This window comes from Sparassis crispa (assembly GCF_003851025.1).
Source record: "Sparassis crispa DNA, contig_000002F, whole genome shotgun sequence".
Lineage (NCBI taxonomy): Eukaryota > Fungi > Basidiomycota > Agaricomycetes > Polyporales > Sparassidaceae > Sparassis > Sparassis crispa.
The window spans coordinates 3,966,916-3,984,827 of record NW_020939749.1 but is presented as its reverse complement, the minus strand read 5'-3'; the positions used below and the strand labels follow the sequence as shown (position 1 = coordinate 3,984,827).

General features: G+C 53.1%; 7 protein-coding genes across 7 annotated transcripts; 3 read left to right on the top strand and 4 right to left on the bottom strand.

Moving 5' to 3' along the window:
• Positions 1–3,163: 3,163 nt before the first annotated feature.
• SCP_0313580 (hypothetical protein) lies at positions 3,164–4,192 on the top strand (the record flags this gene model as incomplete). The annotated part of the gene is made up of 3 exons (XM_027756741.1): positions 3,164–3,294; positions 3,366–3,454; positions 3,525–4,192. 3 exons carry the CDS (start codon positions 3,164–3,166, stop codon positions 4,190–4,192), a joined length of 888 nt encoding a protein of 295 aa, XP_027612542.1.
• A 64-nt stretch (positions 4,193–4,256) lies between these two features.
• Positions 4,257–4,675, top strand: SCP_0313570 (hypothetical protein; the record flags this gene model as incomplete). The annotated part of the gene is made up of 2 exons (XM_027756740.1): positions 4,257–4,265; positions 4,328–4,675. The coding sequence occupies 2 exons, from the start codon at positions 4,257–4,259 to the stop codon at positions 4,673–4,675; spliced, it is 357 nt and encodes a 118-aa protein (XP_027612541.1).
• A 319-nt stretch (positions 4,676–4,994) lies between these two features.
• SCP_0313560 (Aspartate--tRNA ligase, cytoplasmic) lies at positions 4,995–9,729 on the bottom strand (the record flags this gene model as incomplete). Its single annotated transcript, XM_027756739.1, has 14 exons — positions 4,995–5,044; positions 5,096–5,126; positions 5,188–5,499; positions 5,554–6,105; positions 6,159–6,386; positions 6,441–6,661; positions 6,713–6,932; positions 6,984–7,391; positions 7,453–7,515; positions 7,578–7,658; positions 7,707–7,927; positions 7,979–8,074; positions 9,232–9,289; positions 9,346–9,729. 14 exons carry the CDS (start codon positions 9,727–9,729, stop codon positions 4,995–4,997), a joined length of 2,925 nt encoding a protein of 974 aa, XP_027612540.1.
• A 1,642-nt stretch (positions 9,730–11,371) lies between these two features.
• On the bottom strand, positions 11,372–11,753 carry SCP_0313550 (hypothetical protein; the record flags this gene model as incomplete). Its single annotated transcript, XM_027756738.1, has 2 exons — positions 11,372–11,623; positions 11,721–11,753. 2 exons carry the CDS (start codon positions 11,751–11,753, stop codon positions 11,372–11,374), a joined length of 285 nt encoding a protein of 94 aa, XP_027612539.1.
• A 916-nt stretch (positions 11,754–12,669) lies between these two features.
• SCP_0313540 (hypothetical protein) lies at positions 12,670–14,167 on the bottom strand (the record flags this gene model as incomplete). Its single annotated transcript, XM_027756737.1, has 4 exons — positions 12,670–12,840; positions 12,890–13,389; positions 13,440–13,641; positions 13,694–14,167. 4 exons carry the CDS (start codon positions 14,165–14,167, stop codon positions 12,670–12,672), a joined length of 1,347 nt encoding a protein of 448 aa, XP_027612538.1.
• A 583-nt stretch (positions 14,168–14,750) lies between these two features.
• On the top strand, positions 14,751–16,334 carry SCP_0313530 (hypothetical protein; the record flags this gene model as incomplete). The annotated part of the gene is made up of 6 exons (XM_027756736.1): positions 14,751–15,105; positions 15,157–15,327; positions 15,381–15,709; positions 15,762–15,852; positions 15,917–16,170; positions 16,227–16,334. The coding sequence occupies 6 exons, from the start codon at positions 14,751–14,753 to the stop codon at positions 16,332–16,334; spliced, it is 1,308 nt and encodes a 435-aa protein (XP_027612537.1).
• A 412-nt stretch (positions 16,335–16,746) lies between these two features.
• Positions 16,747–17,436, bottom strand: SCP_0313520 (hypothetical protein; the record flags this gene model as incomplete). Its single annotated transcript, XM_027756735.1, has 4 exons — positions 16,747–16,785; positions 16,838–17,218; positions 17,272–17,362; positions 17,414–17,436. 4 exons carry the CDS (start codon positions 17,434–17,436, stop codon positions 16,747–16,749), a joined length of 534 nt encoding a protein of 177 aa, XP_027612536.1.
• Between the last annotated feature and the right edge of the window lie 476 nt (positions 17,437–17,912).

Sequence of the window (17,912 nt, the reverse complement as noted above, 5' to 3'; positions counted from 1 at the left end):
AGTACTCTGTAAACGTTGGTATGCGGTCTATAGCGGTCTGTCGCTTATTTTTTGTATGCCGCTTAGAAATATTTGTATGTCGCTTAGAAATATTCGTATGTGGACTACAAATGTCCGTATGTGGTCTACGAACGTTCGTATGTGGACTACGACACTCTGTATGCGGTCTATAGTGGTGTGTAGCACTCCGTATGCGGTCCATAGCATTCTGTACGCGGTCCGTAGCATTCTGTATGCGGTCTATAGTGGTCTATGGTACTCTGTATGCGGTCTACTAAACATGACGGTCGATTTTTTATAAATGCGTGATAAATGTGTGACATAATAGATCTACACGAAAAGATAACGTTCCTCACCGAACCACTAAACGAAACACTAAACCTGATTCTAATCCTCACCTAATTCTGACTGTAACCGAAGCTATAACCGAAACACTAATACCTCTAACGTGGTGTGACTCTAATCTAAACCTCTAACGGATACTTGAAATAACGTCGTCTAGTATGTCGCTTAGAAGTATTTGTACGTCGCTCGTAAATATGGGTATGTCGCTTAGAAACGTTCGTTTGCCGCTTAAAAGTATTGGTATGCCGCTTAGAAACGTCCGTATGTCGCTTACGACACTCTGTATGTGGTCTACTATGCTCCGTACGTCGTTTATCGTACTCTGTATGCTGCCTGTAGTAAGCGTCGGTATGTCGCTTGGAGGTATTTTTTGTATGCCACTTAGAAATATTTGTATGCCGCTTAGAAATATTTGTATGCCATCTACGAACGTTTGTACGTGGTCTACGAATGTCGGTATGTGGTCTATAAGCGTTCGTATGCGGGCTACGACGCTCCGTATGCGGTGTATAGTACTCTGTATGCGGTGTATAGTACTCTGTAAACGTTGGTATGCGGTCTATAGCGGTCTGTCGCTTATTTTTTGTATGCCGCTTAGAAATATTTGTATGTCGCTTAGAAATATTCGTATGTGGACTACAAATGTCCGTATGTGGTCTACGAACGTTCGTATGTGGGCTACGACACTCTGTATGCGGTCTATAGACATATTCGTATGCCATCTACAATTGTTGGTATGTCGCCTACAACACTTCGTAGGTGGGCTACGACACAGCCACACAGGGCTTCTCACTGCAGGTGGCCGTCCAGGACGGCCGTGTAAGTTTGTTGGTACCCTTAGTGGCAGTCTGAGATGAGCGTTTATTAGGTATGTCATGTATGGCCTTCCAGTACTACCACTTATTGTTCATCCCTGTGAAGGCCATTGAAGCAGATGGCCATCCAAGATGACCACCTATAGTCAGTACCACAGGTGGCCGTCCGGGACGGCCATTTCTTGTGCAAGCCATGCATGGCCTTCCTGGACTGCCACTTGGTTTATCCCTCTGGTGGCCACTACAGCAGGTGGCCGTCCAGGAAGGCCATTTCTTGTACAAGCTGTACATGGCCTGCCTGGACTGCCACTTGTGGTTTGTCACTCTCATGGCCACTACAGCAGATGGCCGTCCGCGACGGCCACTCATGGTCAGTACCACAGGTGGCCGTCGAGGAAGGCCATTTTTTGTGCAAGCTATGCATGGCCTTCGTGGACTGCCACTTGTGGTTTGTCCCTCTGGTGGCCACTACAGCAGGTGGCCGTCCGGGAAGGCCATTTCTTGTACAAGCTGTACATGGCCTGCCTGGACTGCCACTTGTGGTTTGTCACTCTCGTGGCCACTACAGCAGATGGCCGTCCGCGACGGCCACTCATGGTCAGTACCACAGGTGGCCGTCGAGGAAGGCCATTTTTTGTGCAAGCCATGCATGGCCTTCCTGGACTGCCACTTGTGGTCTGTCTCTCTGGTGGCCACTGCAGCAGGTGGCCGTCTGGGAAGGCCATTTCTTGTGCAAGCTGTTCATAGCCTTCCTGGACTGCCACTTGTAGTTTGTCACTCTCATGGCCAGTACAGCAGATGGCCATCCAGGATGGCCACTCATGGTCAGTACCACAGGTGGCCGTCCAGGAAGGCCATTTTTTGTGCAAGCCATGCATGGCCTTCCTGGACTGCCACTTGGTTTATCCCTCTGGTGGCCACAACAGTAGGTGGCCGTCCAGGAAGGCCACTCATGGTCAGTGCCACAGGTGGCCGTCCGGGAAGGCCATTTCTTGTGCAAGCTGTATATGGCCTTCCTGGACTGCCACTTGTGGTCTGTCCCCCTGGTGGCCACTATAGCAGATGGCCGTCCAGGACGGCCACTCACAGCCGCTGTGCTTTGCTGACTGTGCCACCTGGCCTATGCAGCCATCTGAGCCTCTTTTGGCCGCGAGCTATGGTTGAGGAGTATGAGGCTTTTGAAGTGGCATTGGTTATGGATGTGTCGCTGTAATAATACATATCATGATTGCGTAGTACATTACTACAGGTCTAGTTTATCATATGCTTACTACAGTGGCAGCCTAGCATTCCTAACTGGGACCCATGTCGGTAATACACCACCACCACCATGCATGGCCGTCCACGACGGCCGTGCAGGACAGTGGCGACTCACCAGCGCTAGTGATGGTACACGTGCCAACAGCACCTTTCGTAGTGTTCGGCAACAGCCTCCTTCCCAAAGCAGACACATACCCCTAGCCTTGGCTCAGGTTCCACTCAGTACTGGCAGTTCATGCACCTCGAACGGCCGTCCAGGACGGCCACTCGTGGCCAGCGTGGTTTACCTCCTGTGCCACCTGGCCTATGCAGCCAGTGGAGCCTCTCCGTGCATGGCCGTCCACGACGGCCACGCAGGTCAGAGGCCCCTCACCAGCGCTAATGATGTCGCACGTGCCCTACGGCACTGTCCATAGGGTTCGGCAATGGCCTCTTTCCTAAAGCGGACATGTACCCCTAGCCCTCGGCTCAGTGAACCCCCATCCTAGGGTTGGGGTCCCCCGCCCTCTGCGACCCTACGGCCGGCCTAGGGGGCCTCATAACTGCCGATTACCTTATGATTACTTACTGACTGCATACCTAGCCTACGATTATTCTACATAGGTATGCTTCAATATATTCTCAGTTCCTTACGGACAAGAGGAAAACTGAGGCCTACGATTATTCTACATAGCCCGCAACTCGTAATCTCTACAGCCTCATAACCCTAAGGCTCACCCCACCCTCCCTCGGCTCTCATCGACATGTTTGGGCAGACCACGGCGAACGACGGCACCGCAGTGGTCGCGTCGGCCACCGCGGAGGAACGACTGAGCCGACCTCCCTCCTGGCGTTCTCCAGCGCCCGACGCTGGCCCGCGTCACCTCCCAGCACCGTCAGCCAACCCTCCTTGACTCTTGTTCGCCATCTGCGGTGAACGACTGTGCCTCGGACCTGCCTTCGAAGATCGAGCGCCGGTCATGTCCACCTCTCTCGCGCACTGAAACGCAATGCGCTTCAGCACCCGTATATCCAGCAGTGCTCGCGCACTAGAGGTGAGTAAAAAAATGTTTTTTTTTCGGTTTTTTCAGTTTTTTCTAACGGTGCTAACGATCTCCACCCCAGTCGACACGCTACATCGACGGGCACGCACATCCGCTGCCCCATTCCTCTCGAACGCCGCGGTGCCACTCCCCTCGAACGCCGCGATCTCAGCACAAGGCACCTCGGTCCTCGTCCGCACGGGCCAGCCACAGACACGGAACGCGCAGCAACAACGGCTTGGGATCGTGCGTCGACGGGCACGCACGTCCGCCATCCCTGTCCCCTCGAATCTCGTCGTCCCACTCCTCTCGAACCCCCTGGAATCCCACTCCTCTCGAACAGCGCCGTGCGACTCCCCTCGAACAGCGCCGTCCCTTTCCCCTGGAACGCCGCCTTTAACGCACAACTCACCGCAGTCCTCGTCCGCACATCCCACTCTCTCGAACCCCCTGGTCCGACTCCCCTCGAACCCCGCCGTCCCATTCCCCTCGAATGCCGCCATCCCAGTCCCCTCGAACACCGCGATCTCTGCACAACGCACCACGGTCCTAGTCCGCGCGACCCAGCGAGAACCGCAGAACGCGGAGCAACAGCGCATGCTAGGTCGACGCGCACGCACGTCCGCCGCCCCGCTCCTCTCGACTCCCCCAGTCCCACTCCTCTCCAACGCCGCCGTCCGACTCCCCTCCAACGCCGCGATCTCCGCACAACGCACCTCGGTCCTCGTCCACGCGACCTTAGTTAGTTAGTATTTAACCTCATCATGGTGAAGTCTTACTGTCAAACTCCTTCGAATATCGTTTCGAGTCCAACATGTCTGCGGTGAGTACTCTCGAGGTGTTTTTCTGTGCCATAAGGAGGCTGAAGTACGTTTCGTAACCCAGATGCAGCATAAACACTTCAATACCTTTCTCAACGACCTAATGCTGTCGTCGAAGACCTCTTCCGCGCCGACGCCGTTCCCGCTCACCAACGAGCAGAATGGGCCCACGAAGCTCGTCCGGGAGAAGTGTGCTAGCCCCCTCACCGTACATTTCGAATTGTGCGCGGACTCGCTGTCGACCGCACGCACAACGCGCGTACTGTCCGCGGTACGCTCTTCTACCCCCCATGTCATTTTTCGTTCCTGCCCTGGCCAGGTTCGCATGAACCTTCCGACCCTCCCCCTTCGGCCGCAACAAAAGTGGCTCGTGTGTCTGGCGTGCCGCGAAGTACTCGACGTGCGCGTGTAGAAATCGCCGTGTTCTTCCTAGCGTTAGGCCTTCGGCCTATAGATTGATTGGGCTTCCGAGTGCACAGTATCGGAATCTCTATATCCACGAAATTTTTTCCATAGAAGAGTAGGCATACAGTAGCAACGACACCTTCGAAGGGACACGTTCACGTCAGTTCCAGTTCCTATACAACCGGGTAAGTGTATATCAAAGTGTGAAGGGTATGTAATCCAGGGAGGTATTAGACAAAGGGATCTGAGGAACTACGGGGAGTAATATAGTACGGAATTACATTACTTGTTACATTACTGATTGATCGCGATGACAAGCTGGACCTTCATTTCGGTGTCTGCAGCACCGACATGATAGCTTCGATTCCCCTCATACCTGCGAGAGGGCATCAGAACGCTGAACGTAGGAGAGTGCGTAATTGCCCACCTAGACCACTTGATGGATAGCAGATATACAACTGTCGAAGTACACAAGTCATAAGCACACCACGACATCGTCGCACATCAGCGACTGCTTACTGGATCTTGGTGAATACCGAACTTCGACCTGAAGTCACCCTTGTTCATGAGATGAAACGTATGTGACAGGCCATTGTATATCCTTTCCAGAGTTCGCACCCTGAATCCGCCAACGTTGTCGGCGCGTTGCAGGCGCGGTGCGGCACCAGCGCCGAAAGTCGCAGAGCGAACCCCCGCATCACCAAGCTTCTTTATGACCGATGCGAGAATGTACTCAATCGCGCCGTTGGGTGCACCATCAAACTCTAGTGCCCACTTGATCTGGAAGCCGTGAGTGGGCGAAAGTTGCGCCAACACGACCAGCGCACAGATCTGAAAGAAAATGTGGTCAACCTTATGCTAGTGGTGCACGGATACGGCTCAGACCTCCTGGTTCTTATCGCGTGCGTAGAAATATTTGCGGTGTACCATGTCGTCGAATGGCCGCACGCCCGTCAAGTGGATTTGCGTGCCCTTCCTACTCTCCTCCCATTCCTTGCATCGCCGCTCGAGCTCCTCCCTCACCTGTGGATCCATGTCCCCGCTGACCTCGACGACCTTCACGCCCTCTCGCTCCGCTCGATGGATCTTCCTCCGTGCTGTCTTGTCGTCCGATGCTGGGTCGACCTCGATCGGATTCAGCCGCTCCTCAGCGACCGCGATGATGGCACTCCAGCCAAGGTCTTCGGCGAGGTAGCGTTCGGCCTCCTTGTCCACGCAGCACCACAGCGGCTTGAGGTCCTGCGACTCAACGTATGCCAGGAAAGCCTTGCAGACAGCAGGAATTTGCGTGTGCTCGCAGAGCGGGTTGCCGAACGCCACCGCAAACGCACCGTGCGGGATGTAGCCGACCGCGGCGCCAGTCGTCTTGTCTCGCCAGATGGTCCACGCTGGGTCGATCCAAGAAGTATTCGAAGCGTCACCATACTTTGCAATAAGCTGCAGCAAAGTCTGAGTATTTCCAGATCAGCATGAAATACATGGTCGCGCACATTCTCAAGGGGGGGAAGGTCATGATACACACAACCCGGCTTGAATGTCGTCGACTCGGGGCCGTGCAAAATCGTCGCCATCGCGGCGGTCATGTGTGCTTCAGCGAGGTCCGCGCCGTTCTTTGGAAAGCTTCTCGGATCTCGAGGGAACAAGCTCCCCCAACGGACGTCGCCTAACTTGAGAAATAACATCACAACACGCTCGAGACCTATGCCGCCGCCACCATGCTGTCGATAACATTAGTATTCGAGAATGAAGAGGTTATCGAACAATTTACGCACCGGTGGGCATCCCCATCTGAACCCGTCGACGTAGTCCTTCATAGAATCTAGGTCGATTCCTGCCGCCATCATACGCTGCTCGAGTAAAGGCGCATGATGTATACGCTGTCCGCCTGATAGTATCTCCTCGCCACGGAGGAAGATGTCAAACGAGTTCGACAGGCGGTTGTCGTGTGGATCGGGCATGGTATAAAATGGGCGCACATCGGCAGGGAACTTATCTGTGCAAGGATCAGTACTTGCACACTTAAAAGAAAACCTTAGCGACTTACCTAGGATGTAGTAATCGGTGCCATATTTCTCCTTGATGACCTGCCCGAGACGCTGCTCCGCTCGCGTACTGAGATCCTCCCACTCGCTCGGCTCAGACCCATCCTCTTCCTTCCACCCGGTCTGCTTCAGCATCCTGATCCCATCCGCAAACTTCAGCCGCGGTGTCTTGTCAAGTATGACGACGTCGTCCGACGGATACATGTGCTTGACGGCTTCAATCTAAGATAACATTAGCACCAAGTTGGGGTGCCTTGAATGAACAACACGTACCTCATCCCGATACTGGCACTGCAAGCCCTTGAAAATATATTTCAGCATCTCATCAATCATATCCAACACCTCCCAGTAATGCGAGTCGAACGACATCTCGAGATCGAGTCCGGTAAACTCTGTAAGGTGACGATGGGTATTCGAGTTCTCCGCACGAAAGACGGGACCGATCTCGAAGACGCGCTCCATGTCCGCGGCTATGCACATCTGCTTCGCGAGCTGTGGACTTTGCGCGAGGAACGCAGGGCGGCGGAAGTAATCCACCTTGAAGACGGCAGCGCCCGACTCCGTGCTGCTCTCCTGGAACTTTGATGACTGTATTTCGAGGAAACCGCGCGAGACCAGGAATTCGCGGAAGAGAGCACAAACACCGGCGTGAATACGGAAGATCGCTTGCGATGGCGAGGACTGGAATCGGTTAGGTTTGGTGAGCGGGAACGTAGAGTAGACAGGGGACTGAGAGACGCACGCGGAGATCAAGGACGCGGTTGGACAGGCGTGTATTGTCGCCAACCCGTCCAGCAGGAAACTCCTGCGTCGCCGCGTGTTAGCTTTTTTAGTACACGGTCAAGGACGGAATGACATGACTCATACCTTATCATTCACATGCAGAGACCTCGACACGTCCTGCACCTGAAATGGGAGTATCGCAGAGGGCGCCGCGACGACGAACAGCTGTGGAGATGTCTCAGCAGCAAGTCAATAGCGGACGACAAAATATACCTTCTGGACTCTGATCTCCCTGTTATGCACACTAGTGCTGTGTACCTCCTCCTGGTCCGCCGGAGGTGTCTGCACGACACCCTCGACGTACACAACTGTCTCGCGGTTGAGTCCTTCAGCCCATCGAATCATATGCTCCGAGACGTGCTCCGAGTCTTCTGCGAGCACGCCCTGCAGCGTCGTCAGCTGGCTGCGGAAGACGACAAATAAAATCTTCACGCCTGAAGTGAATGTGAGCAGAGGGAAATGATCAATGATGATGAGAAACACACCTAGGGGGCGTAAGTGATGAATTCTGGCGCGAAAGGCAACGTAATCGCCTGGGGGCATTTGTGAAACAGACTTGAGCGTTGACCGAAGGCGGGGAGCTGCGGCAGAGACATTGTCAGTTTCGATCGAAGGCAAAATACTACAACCAGAGAATGCGCGAAACGAAAGAGGAAAGACTGTTGGAATACCGAGAGAAGCCACGATGCACCCAGCGCTCGAGATGGACAGGTAAATGCAGCGCACGATCTGATCGTTCTGGAGCTGCAAGATATCCCGAACTCGGGAACAAAGCCCCACGACAACCATCAGGACCCTCTAAAAGAATCCTGATTCACGCTCCCGGAGGCTGGTGCTCAGGCAGGCGTTGCCATACCACGCATTAGCTGTGGGAGCATGGTGGATCTCCTGCGCATAAGTACGCGCGTCATTCAGAGAAGACCATATGCTTCTAAATCTCGCACTGGGCCCTAAGAATGAAACCGCAGAGCGAAAAAGGTGGACAAGCGCGTAATTTACCAGAGCAGGGGATTATCGTCACCCTCCGCTGAGCACTGTGACTGTGGTGCTGGTCTACATCTGCGGAAAAGAGAGGTAAAGTGCTCGCCAGACAAGAGGGCATCATAGGACGTCTACTCCGATCGCTGGGCAGAGACCTGCCAGAGAGGAAACTGCGAGTTGAAGTGATGGAGCGGGGCAAGAGACGGCGCACTTGTCCGGCCGCCGGTCGCACTGCGAACTCAGGGTATGCAAACGGCAGACATTACGAGAGAGCTTGCGCATAGCCCGAACTCGTTTATTAAGCTGTGAGTTGCCCAGAGATTCTTATAGTTCCATTTGCAAGAGAGGAAACGAAATGGACGAGGCTCCGTTGAAACGTGTGCGTATGCACGAACGCTAAGACCGTGACTCGCCCTCGAAACTACTTCTCAACGGTACCGGGATATGCGCGGTCAATTGCCAAATCACGAGGCAATGACGTTCTTGCAGAAATGTGCAATCTCCCCACCGCGAGCCGCATCAAGAACCCGAACCGTCTGGAGGACACCAACACTGGCGAAACTCTGCACATATGTGCAGATTAAACGGCTCACCGGTGTCACCACGAAGCACAGTGCCTACATTGTGGTCGGAATCAATGCTTTGTGGTGCATAAATGTTTTTTTGAAAAATCCAAGAACGCTGCGACACGATTCTCAGCAGAAAAGAGAGCACGCGGATACAAAACAAGCGAATGGATGGAGAAAGCAGTACTCACACGTTCGTTCCTGGGACATGGGGAGCGGCCAATTTCCCCAGTTATCACGAAGAGGGTCCTATAATAGTTAGGTTGAGCGTGAACAATAGACAAAACAAGGAAATGAAAATGCACCTCTTGGTGGATTTTCTCCAGTTGTTCCCTGCGATTCTTTGTCTCCTCCTCGTCCTTCTGCTCCCGGTCGTGGCGGCGGCCCTCCTTCTGTTGAGTGAACGACATATGGGGATTGAGTTCAGTAGATGGCCTTTGGAGTGGTTGAGTGACGCGTGTATCCTCCTGCTGCTGTGCAGTCATCTCGCCCTCGGTGTCGGTGTTATCGACCTGTGCACGAGAGGCATCGCGGTTGGCGTGTTTGTCTGTGCATCCGTTGAGAAGCGGATGGGGGTCACCGTTCGTCTTCTGCACAGACCGCTCCGGGGACGGAGAGGAAGAATTGGAGGACGAGTGGAGGGAGTGAGATTTGACTTTGGCTGAGAGTGCTTTCCTGAGAGAGGACATGGTACAAATAATGTGATTCGAATTGTCTGTGGCGGAAGCGGGGAGGGTGGTAAGTAGATGCGGGGGGCTTGGCAGCGGTAGGTAAACACATTTTGAGAGCTCAAGCTCGATCGTCATCGGTCAATCGTCATCGGTCACCGCTCTCCACAGAACGCGAATGCTACCCACACGTGACATTCCCGCAGCGCGTTGCTGACGCTGTGCACTGTGGCGTCTCACTCGAGCGTTCTGGGGCTCATCTCGACTTTTCCTGACAACGGTAATCTAACCCTCGGGGCCCGTATATATGGTACAGAAAGTAAACTGGATTACTGCCATTTCGTCGTATGTGCCAGTTCTTGAGATACAACGCCAGACAACGTCTTGCGGCTTGTTATGCAAGTCTGATGAATCCATAACGAGCCAACGCCAAGGATTATATTCGTACCGTCTGTATTATTACGCCTCAGTTAACGGAGGATGCGGCTTGGCATACGAACGGGCTGGAGGAAACAATTCGTCTAGGCCGGTCGCAGGTAAGTTTGCCCGCTAAATGTTAACTTCGGAGGTTTGACTCACCGTCGACGTCCTTGTTGACCCGAGACAATTTTGCTAAAGGAGAAATCCGTCTGAGAGGGTTAATGGAGTCCCAACACGATATCCTCTGTCTTCGAGCATGACAGAGACAAACCGCCCTAACCACACAGTAAGCACTTCCAGGCCGCAGATGCTCCCAGTGTCTCGCTTGGTAATCCACACTGGGTAACTTGGCACACACAAACACCACCGATCCATCGGCCATCCCTCCGCAATGAGCTCGAGGAGACAGATGGGCGACGGTCCATTCGCGACTACTGGAATATTGCGGCGTTCACCTTGAGAGCGCGTGCACCATCCAGTTGGCACGCACCTTAGAAGCGCTACCAGAGGCACCCCACCATGCAAGTGTCCCGTTCCGCTCCAACGTGGTATAAAATGCGCGATGTATGTAAGAGGACAGGACCGCAGGGAGCCGACGCCCCACTCCAGCTCATCGATCGCATCCAAACCGTGCGTATTCTGACAAGGCAGACACGGTACGGCCGCACCGGGTACCCGCAGTCACCGCGACAAATCCGAGTTCTCCCGTGGTCCAATATAGACCACAAGTACATGGAGGACCATGAGTAATTCGGTACGGATATTGGCCTGGTTGCGAGATCTTCCAAGCTGTCGCTACATGCATTCAGAGACACTGCGAGGGAGCGATTGGGAGATGCATACAGTAGTCCGTGCTGCCAGCGTCTTGTTTTATCAGATGAAGGCTCACAGCTACAACATGCTCGGCGATGGCACGAACCAGCGATGAGACTACCACAAGCTTCAAGGACAAGATAGGCGGTTCTCACTGCTTGTTCATTGGAACCTTACAAGAAAATGACCCTTGCGCTGTTGGCCGGGCAGAGCCAGCGTTCCTTTCGAAGGGGTGCCATCGAGTGCAGGAACGCCATAGGCGATTGGCACTTATAAATGCCTCGAAATACCGCTGGTCACTCGAGCTCTAATATGGAGCTCTAATATGGAAATACCTACAAGTCTTTATGAACACCGATGTCTAAGTCATTCTAGAAAAAGATACAGGATAACGCACCGACACCCACAGCTCGCAAGCCTCCTATCCCTTCTACTCCTTCCCCGACAACTTCCCCGCCTCGTCCATCGCCCTCCTCCGACCGCCTAGCATGAGCTCAACATAGTCCGCACCCCCGAGGATAGGCCCTTCATCGCCCCTACGCTTGCTCGCGCCCTTCGCCTTCGCTTTCAGGCCCGCACGCTTCTTCTGCTCCTGCGGCGCTGCACCTAACGCTGTTTGTTTGACCTTGTGAGGAGGAATCGGGGCTGAAGCCGCAGCTGAGGTACTGGAGACGGTCTTCTTCTGCTGGAGGGTCAGATTGAGGTCAGATCAAGGGCTCACAGAGCGCTGGCTCGATAGATGAAATCGGCGCTTATCGTGGCCTAGGTATTGTACGTACCGTGCGTTTATGCACCTTTGCACTGCGTCCCATGGCGGTGGACTATCGACAGGGAAACATGGATATATGCTGTAGCATAAAATCGAAGACTTGGAGATCGTGCAGCAGCCACAACTCCATCCACAAAAGGAAGCTGTTGTCGTTCAGCATCTCGCCAGCATTTTGGACCAATAAGATCTGCTGCCAGGTCTGTACAGGAAGTGTGGACAATATTTTACAACATATCGCCGTTCATTGCTGTTGAAGCTACGAGTAAAACCTATGGTATTTATTGCAAAAGATGATGATATCCTTCACTTGAAATTCAGGGTGGGTGTACCAGCACAAACTCACGGCCTTCCATCGTCCCGATAACCTAAATGGCCAGGAGTCTTAGTCAGTGCGCACCCCGCGGAAGACTTGTCTGACGTACCTTATCATTGACTGCATTCCTGCCGCACTCTGCGCATTGCCACCTGTCAGCTGCAGCTGCGGCGCCCACGGATGCGATGATACCTTCCGCCCGCGCTCAGAAACGCAAGCACGACCTCGTCGTTCTCCGTGGGGGAGAGTGCCTGCCGGATTGGGGTGGTGCTTCAATGGTTTGTCGTGACAGCCTGAGACGTGATCTGACTGTACTCCGGCTTGTTGACAGAAGGCGAGTCGGCCGGGTGTACGGGCTCCTTCATTTCCGCATGCTCTTCTGTGACAAAAGAATGAGAAGAAGGATCACATAATCCCTTTGTTGTGTGAGGCCGTGTCGCCGAGACTAAGGCAGCAATAATCGTTGTAGATAGAAGCTTCCCTGAATATGGATAAGCGGCGATCGTCGGAGGCAACAGCATAACGGAACGTATGCACGGCCATTTCTCGGACAAGGGTGTTGGAAATCTTCACCTTCATCCATAGAGCCAGACATAAACTCTGGGCTGACAGAGACACACCAGTAAATAATAATATTGTATTCGTCTTACTCTACTCCGAGGAAGCTTGCAAACGCGAGTGCCATAACCTCCATACCCACTTTGAGCTCGCTCTCTAAGTCTATACTCTCGTCTGTGATGTGCGCCTCCGATATGAAGCCGGGTCCATAAATAATTGTTGATTGCAGCGGAGGCGTGAGCGAGTGCACCGGGAAGCGCTAGGAGAGCCATCAGTACCAAGATATGTATACAAACGAATACACCAACCTGGTCATCGCTCCCAGGCGAGGTGACGACCCCCGCCGTCTTGCCGGTGACCAGCTTGATAGCATCGCGGAACACAAGCGCGATGGGCTGCTCGGGGTCCACCCACGTAGCTTCGGTCGCGTATTCTTCCTTGTACTCATACGACATACCCTCGCAGGCATCCATTGCTTGCATCTGCACCAGTATATCCATAATTTCCGCGCGAGCGGCTGCAAGGGTCTCCCCGGGGACGAGCCGGCGATCGAACGATACGTCCGCCTCGTCGGGCACCGAGTTAATGTTGTCGCCCGCATGCAAGACGGTGAACGCGATTGAGGCGACGCGTGCTTCCACTGGAATGACGCTCGAATCAGAGCGTGTCGCTAGCAGCGGGCCTAGTGTGGTGCTTGCGAGATGCACGAAGGTGCAGGCGTGCTGCAACGCATTAATGCCCAGCTCCGGCATCGACCCATGTGACAGCTTCCCGCGAAACTTGATCGTTCCCCAAATTGTCCCGCGATCTGAAGAACAATTAGCTGATACACCATGTCAGAAACGAAAGAGTACGCACGCCCGCAACAGACATTCGTGGTGTTGAGCGGCTCCGTGATAACCACCGCATCGATCTTATCTGCACGGATATACCCTTGGTCGACGAGATAGCCCATTCCCGCGTTCTGATTACCGGTAGTCTCTTCATCAACCACGCCAGACTGCTCGACACTTCCCTTTAGCTTCAGGCCCGCCTTCCTTATCGCTTCGACGGCGAATACCTGGCAAATTATCGTGAAGATGCGAAATTACTAACTCGGGTATGGGGCTCACTTGTGCGGCGATACCGCCCTTCATGTCCGACGCGCCGCGCCCATACAATCGCCCGTCCTGCACCTCCCCGCCAAACGGCGAATGTGTCCAGTGAGTCACACCAATCGGGACAACGTCGAAATGGCCGTTTACATGCAGCGTCTTGCTGTTCGCCGCGTCGGTCCCCGTCAGCCTACCAATCACATTCACGCGCGGGAGGTCTTCGCCGTGCGGCGCGAGCACAGGGAGTTTGTCCTTCGGCACTTCAACATACTCGACGTCGTATCCGAGCTCTGAAAGCTTATCGCCAATGAGGTGCGCACACTCCGGGTAGTTGCGTCCAGGAGGGTTCGTGGTGTCGACGCGGATGAGAGCGGCGAGGAACTCCGTGCACTGTGGGAGTAGGTCGGAGGCCGCCTGGCGGATAGCAGAAATCTGCGATGGAGAGAGGCTCTCAGAAACACTAAGCGGGTTACAGGCAGCGTCTTCGGCCATTAAATGTGCGACCTGATGGCCTCGTTGTCGTCAGCTGCAAGTGAGCCAATGCCAGAAAGATTCACCTAAGATGAAAGACAATGTCAAGAAGGACAGAATACGGTTTGCGAGTTGGATGCCTTCCCGAGCGCAAGATATATGGCGCACTATCGGCACGGTGTTCAAGTTGAGCTGGGCGATAAGCCATAGATCACGGTATCAACGCCCTTGACCAAATATAAAGAATTATGGAGCCCCATTCCTATCTTGATATCTTCTTTCAGAGACTGTGCAAGGATATGATACGCTGCCATTAGGATCTTCGGAGTGGGAGATGATTACCGCGACATGTACATAGTGTTGAACATTTTTTCAAATTTCAAGTCACAGGTGTGTTCTAGTCACGTGCGCGTTGGGACTTTATGGGCGCTAAGACCCGCTGCAAGACACTGCTCAGGTGAGTTTTGAAACCAATACTTCTACATTTGAAACTCTGAGATTTTGACAAGTACATTCAGTCGATTCCAGAACACCTCTTTTTGGGCCTGCATCTCGTCGTCCCCAACCTTGAGCCTGCTATCAGTACTCCATCGCGTCGACAGCCATGTCTGAGTACGAAACAAAGAATTCGCAATCAGATTTAAATCGCCCCGAAGATACCCAGCATACCATTTTGCCCACAGTGCAAGACTTATGGACTACGGAAGAGCATGAGAAGATGGATCGAGCCGTGCTCGAGAAAGTCAGAGACATCGCTCCGCCGTGTAAGATCTTGGATGATTACAAAGATGCAGCTCAGCTACTGCTTCAAATTATTGAACCTTGCAAGGACGTCATGAAGTACAGTCTCATTGATCACCACTATAACCTGGAGGCCGTATGCGATTCATGCCCAGAATTGCGCGTTGTATTGGCAGAGGCACTGGAAAAGACCACCTTCGCCCACATCCGCTGTTTGGGTACGCTTTATTACCATTCTGACGTCCTTTCAACTCAACGATATGTTTCAGAAATTGTGCGGAACGACGCGCGTTTTCCCTCCTTTTTGAGCGCGGAATATCCTGTGTACTCACGTGTCGTCATCTGGCATGGGAGCACCCGTGGATCCAGTGACTCACTGCTTAATTCTCTCGCCAGAGAACACGTAGTTGTGCCTCTCAGTCTAAGAGATAGTGGACGTGGTGAGTTGGCTTAAGTCTGAAAGGCCAATCTAGCGATTCTTACCACTTCTCAGATATATCTCCTTCAGATCGCGCTGTATATAAGTGGTTTAATGAAGATCAGGACGATCCCGACGATATGACCGTACGCTTCACCGCATTCTTAGCGGCGTTGTTCGAGAAGGTCGCTCACATCCTGGAGCATCCAGAAGAGGACATCATCGATCGAATCGCCAAGGAAAAAAGCCTGCAGCAAAGTGTGCGACAGGAGGCATTTCAACACCTTCCAAGGACTCTGGCAGGCAAGCTCCATCTGTTTATGACTATCGGACGACGGAAGGACCGTCGCCAAGGAAAACTACGAAGGGAGTTCTATGACCAGGTACTCCAGAGAGCGATTGAGGTACTTGGTTTTCTCTCCTGTGGAAAAAATCTTTCGAACCGATTACCTTAAGCTCTACCGTTATGTAACATCCGGTGGAACAGCCGAAAAGGCTTGTGTTCCGGAGATAATGACCAATCAGCCTAGCCACTCTCCGGCAGACAGTGAGTCAATCAAATAATTATACTGATCAAAGTTACAAAGTTACATGTTCGTACATTTGTACAGAACTTGCTGCTTTCCTCCAGTCCTCCGCACAGCATGCAGTTTCTCTTGTTGTTCCTCCGCGCTCAACCGCCTCTAAATCACCCTCCGAGAGACTATTCCTCGTTGTCGAGAATGCACATACCCTTGTTACCCGCCTGCATATCAATGCCGAGCACCACCCTAACAATGGCGAAGAGTGGACACGCTTCTCTTGCCTTCGCCGCGCCTTTCGTGCCCTGCACGGGCTCCCGATTTGGTGCATTTGTGCGGGCTTCGTAAGTGACTTTGTTCTGTACAAGCGCTTTGAAGAGGATCGGAAGGCTATACGCAGGCAAAAGCTGCTATACTCTGGAATGCAATGGATGATCAATTCAAAGATCATCAAGGATCCGGATGCCGAGTCGTCTTCGGGGTCCTCCAATTCCGAGAAAGAGATTGAGGGAGACGAAGACGTAGACATGGAGAATGAAGAGGGTGAAGAGGGAAGGGATGTGGATTCTACAGAGGGGGCGCAATGCGATACGTGAGATGATCGTGCCAATATTGTTGAATCAGGTGCTTTGTTCTTGGTGTTCGGGCATTTGTATGACTTAAAATTCATTTGAAGCAATGGAGAGCAATGTACCGGAGTTTATTGTCGCTGATACCTTCAAACTGATGTCTCATCGAAGCGCAAGACGCTCACTCACGAACTCCGGATTTATTCAGTCGCAGACAGTACTAATCCTCATCGTCGTCCTGGTACAAAGTACCTCTATCAACTTTGCGCAGAATGTGCCGGACACGCTGCTGCCTCTCGCAGACTTCTTTCTCGTACACCGCCAGATGTTCCATCAGCTCGCTGTCGGGCCTCAGGACAGCACGCCTCGATCTGACGACGGCGACCGCGTCTTCCAAGGTCATGAATTCCGTCGCCATGAGGTACGCCACTGCAACGCTCACTGTGCGACTCGTCCCCCACATGCAATGCACGAGCACGGTCCCGCGAGCACGCATCGCAGTTGCAATCCACACTACTGCGCAGTCGAAGGATTGGATGAGTTTCGACTGTGCCGTGACATCGATGGGGATGCAGACGTGGTTAATATCGGGCGTGTACGACGGCTCGCCGTCGCGCATGAGGGAAATCATGTGCGTGACGCCGAGCTCGTCGAGTATTTCGGGCGATGTAGCAGTGTGTGTGTCGCTTACGAGGAACCCGGGTACGATCTCGCAGGCGTGTGGTTGATAGTCATCTAGCGACGATGTCCTTGTAGATGTTGCACGGGATTTGCGCTGCTCTGAACGTGCACTTGATTTCGAGTGAGTTCTCCGCGTAGAGGGCTACCACAAAAGGTGTCAATACGGCCGCTAAGTTAACGAGTGAGTGGCCTAACCTTTTGTGGTTCTTCGCCCGGCATAATCTCACTCCTCAGTGGCGAGGGAGTTCTGGCAGCGAATTTTGAGTACATTAATTGAGTGCGACGACTAGGTGATTGATAAAAGTGTGAAAGAATTTGAGTGTAATGATGAATATACTCTGTCGGTATTGTGGCCTTCATATAGCCCAGCGCAACAGATGGAAAACGGGAGGGCGGATGCGGATAAAGGAGCGGGAGAGCAGCACACCATCCGCAGCCGAAGCGTCCGTTCACATCCGTATCCGCGCGGACACCTGATGGCAAACTCCTGTCTCAGAAGATAGTCTGAAGGCAAACCTTCTTTGACACCACTGTATTTTATGATCTGTGGGGAGGAATTGTCGAGTACGCTTATGGGAAGTATCGTATATGGCCAACGCACACACCAGCCGCCCTACCGCCAGGTCTTATCCTACCCGCATTTGTTAGCAAAGTTGCCACGAGCCATCCAATTGTTCGGACGTTCAAGTTCCCCGATTTTGCTGGCTCTACGGATGCATGGGTGAGCTCCTCGTCGTATCAAACGTCGGTCATGTTTGGCGAAAATTATCTCGCCATTGGAGGGGCTGACTAGCGGTGGAGTTCAGGCAAGATTCATCGATAAAGTACAGCATCTG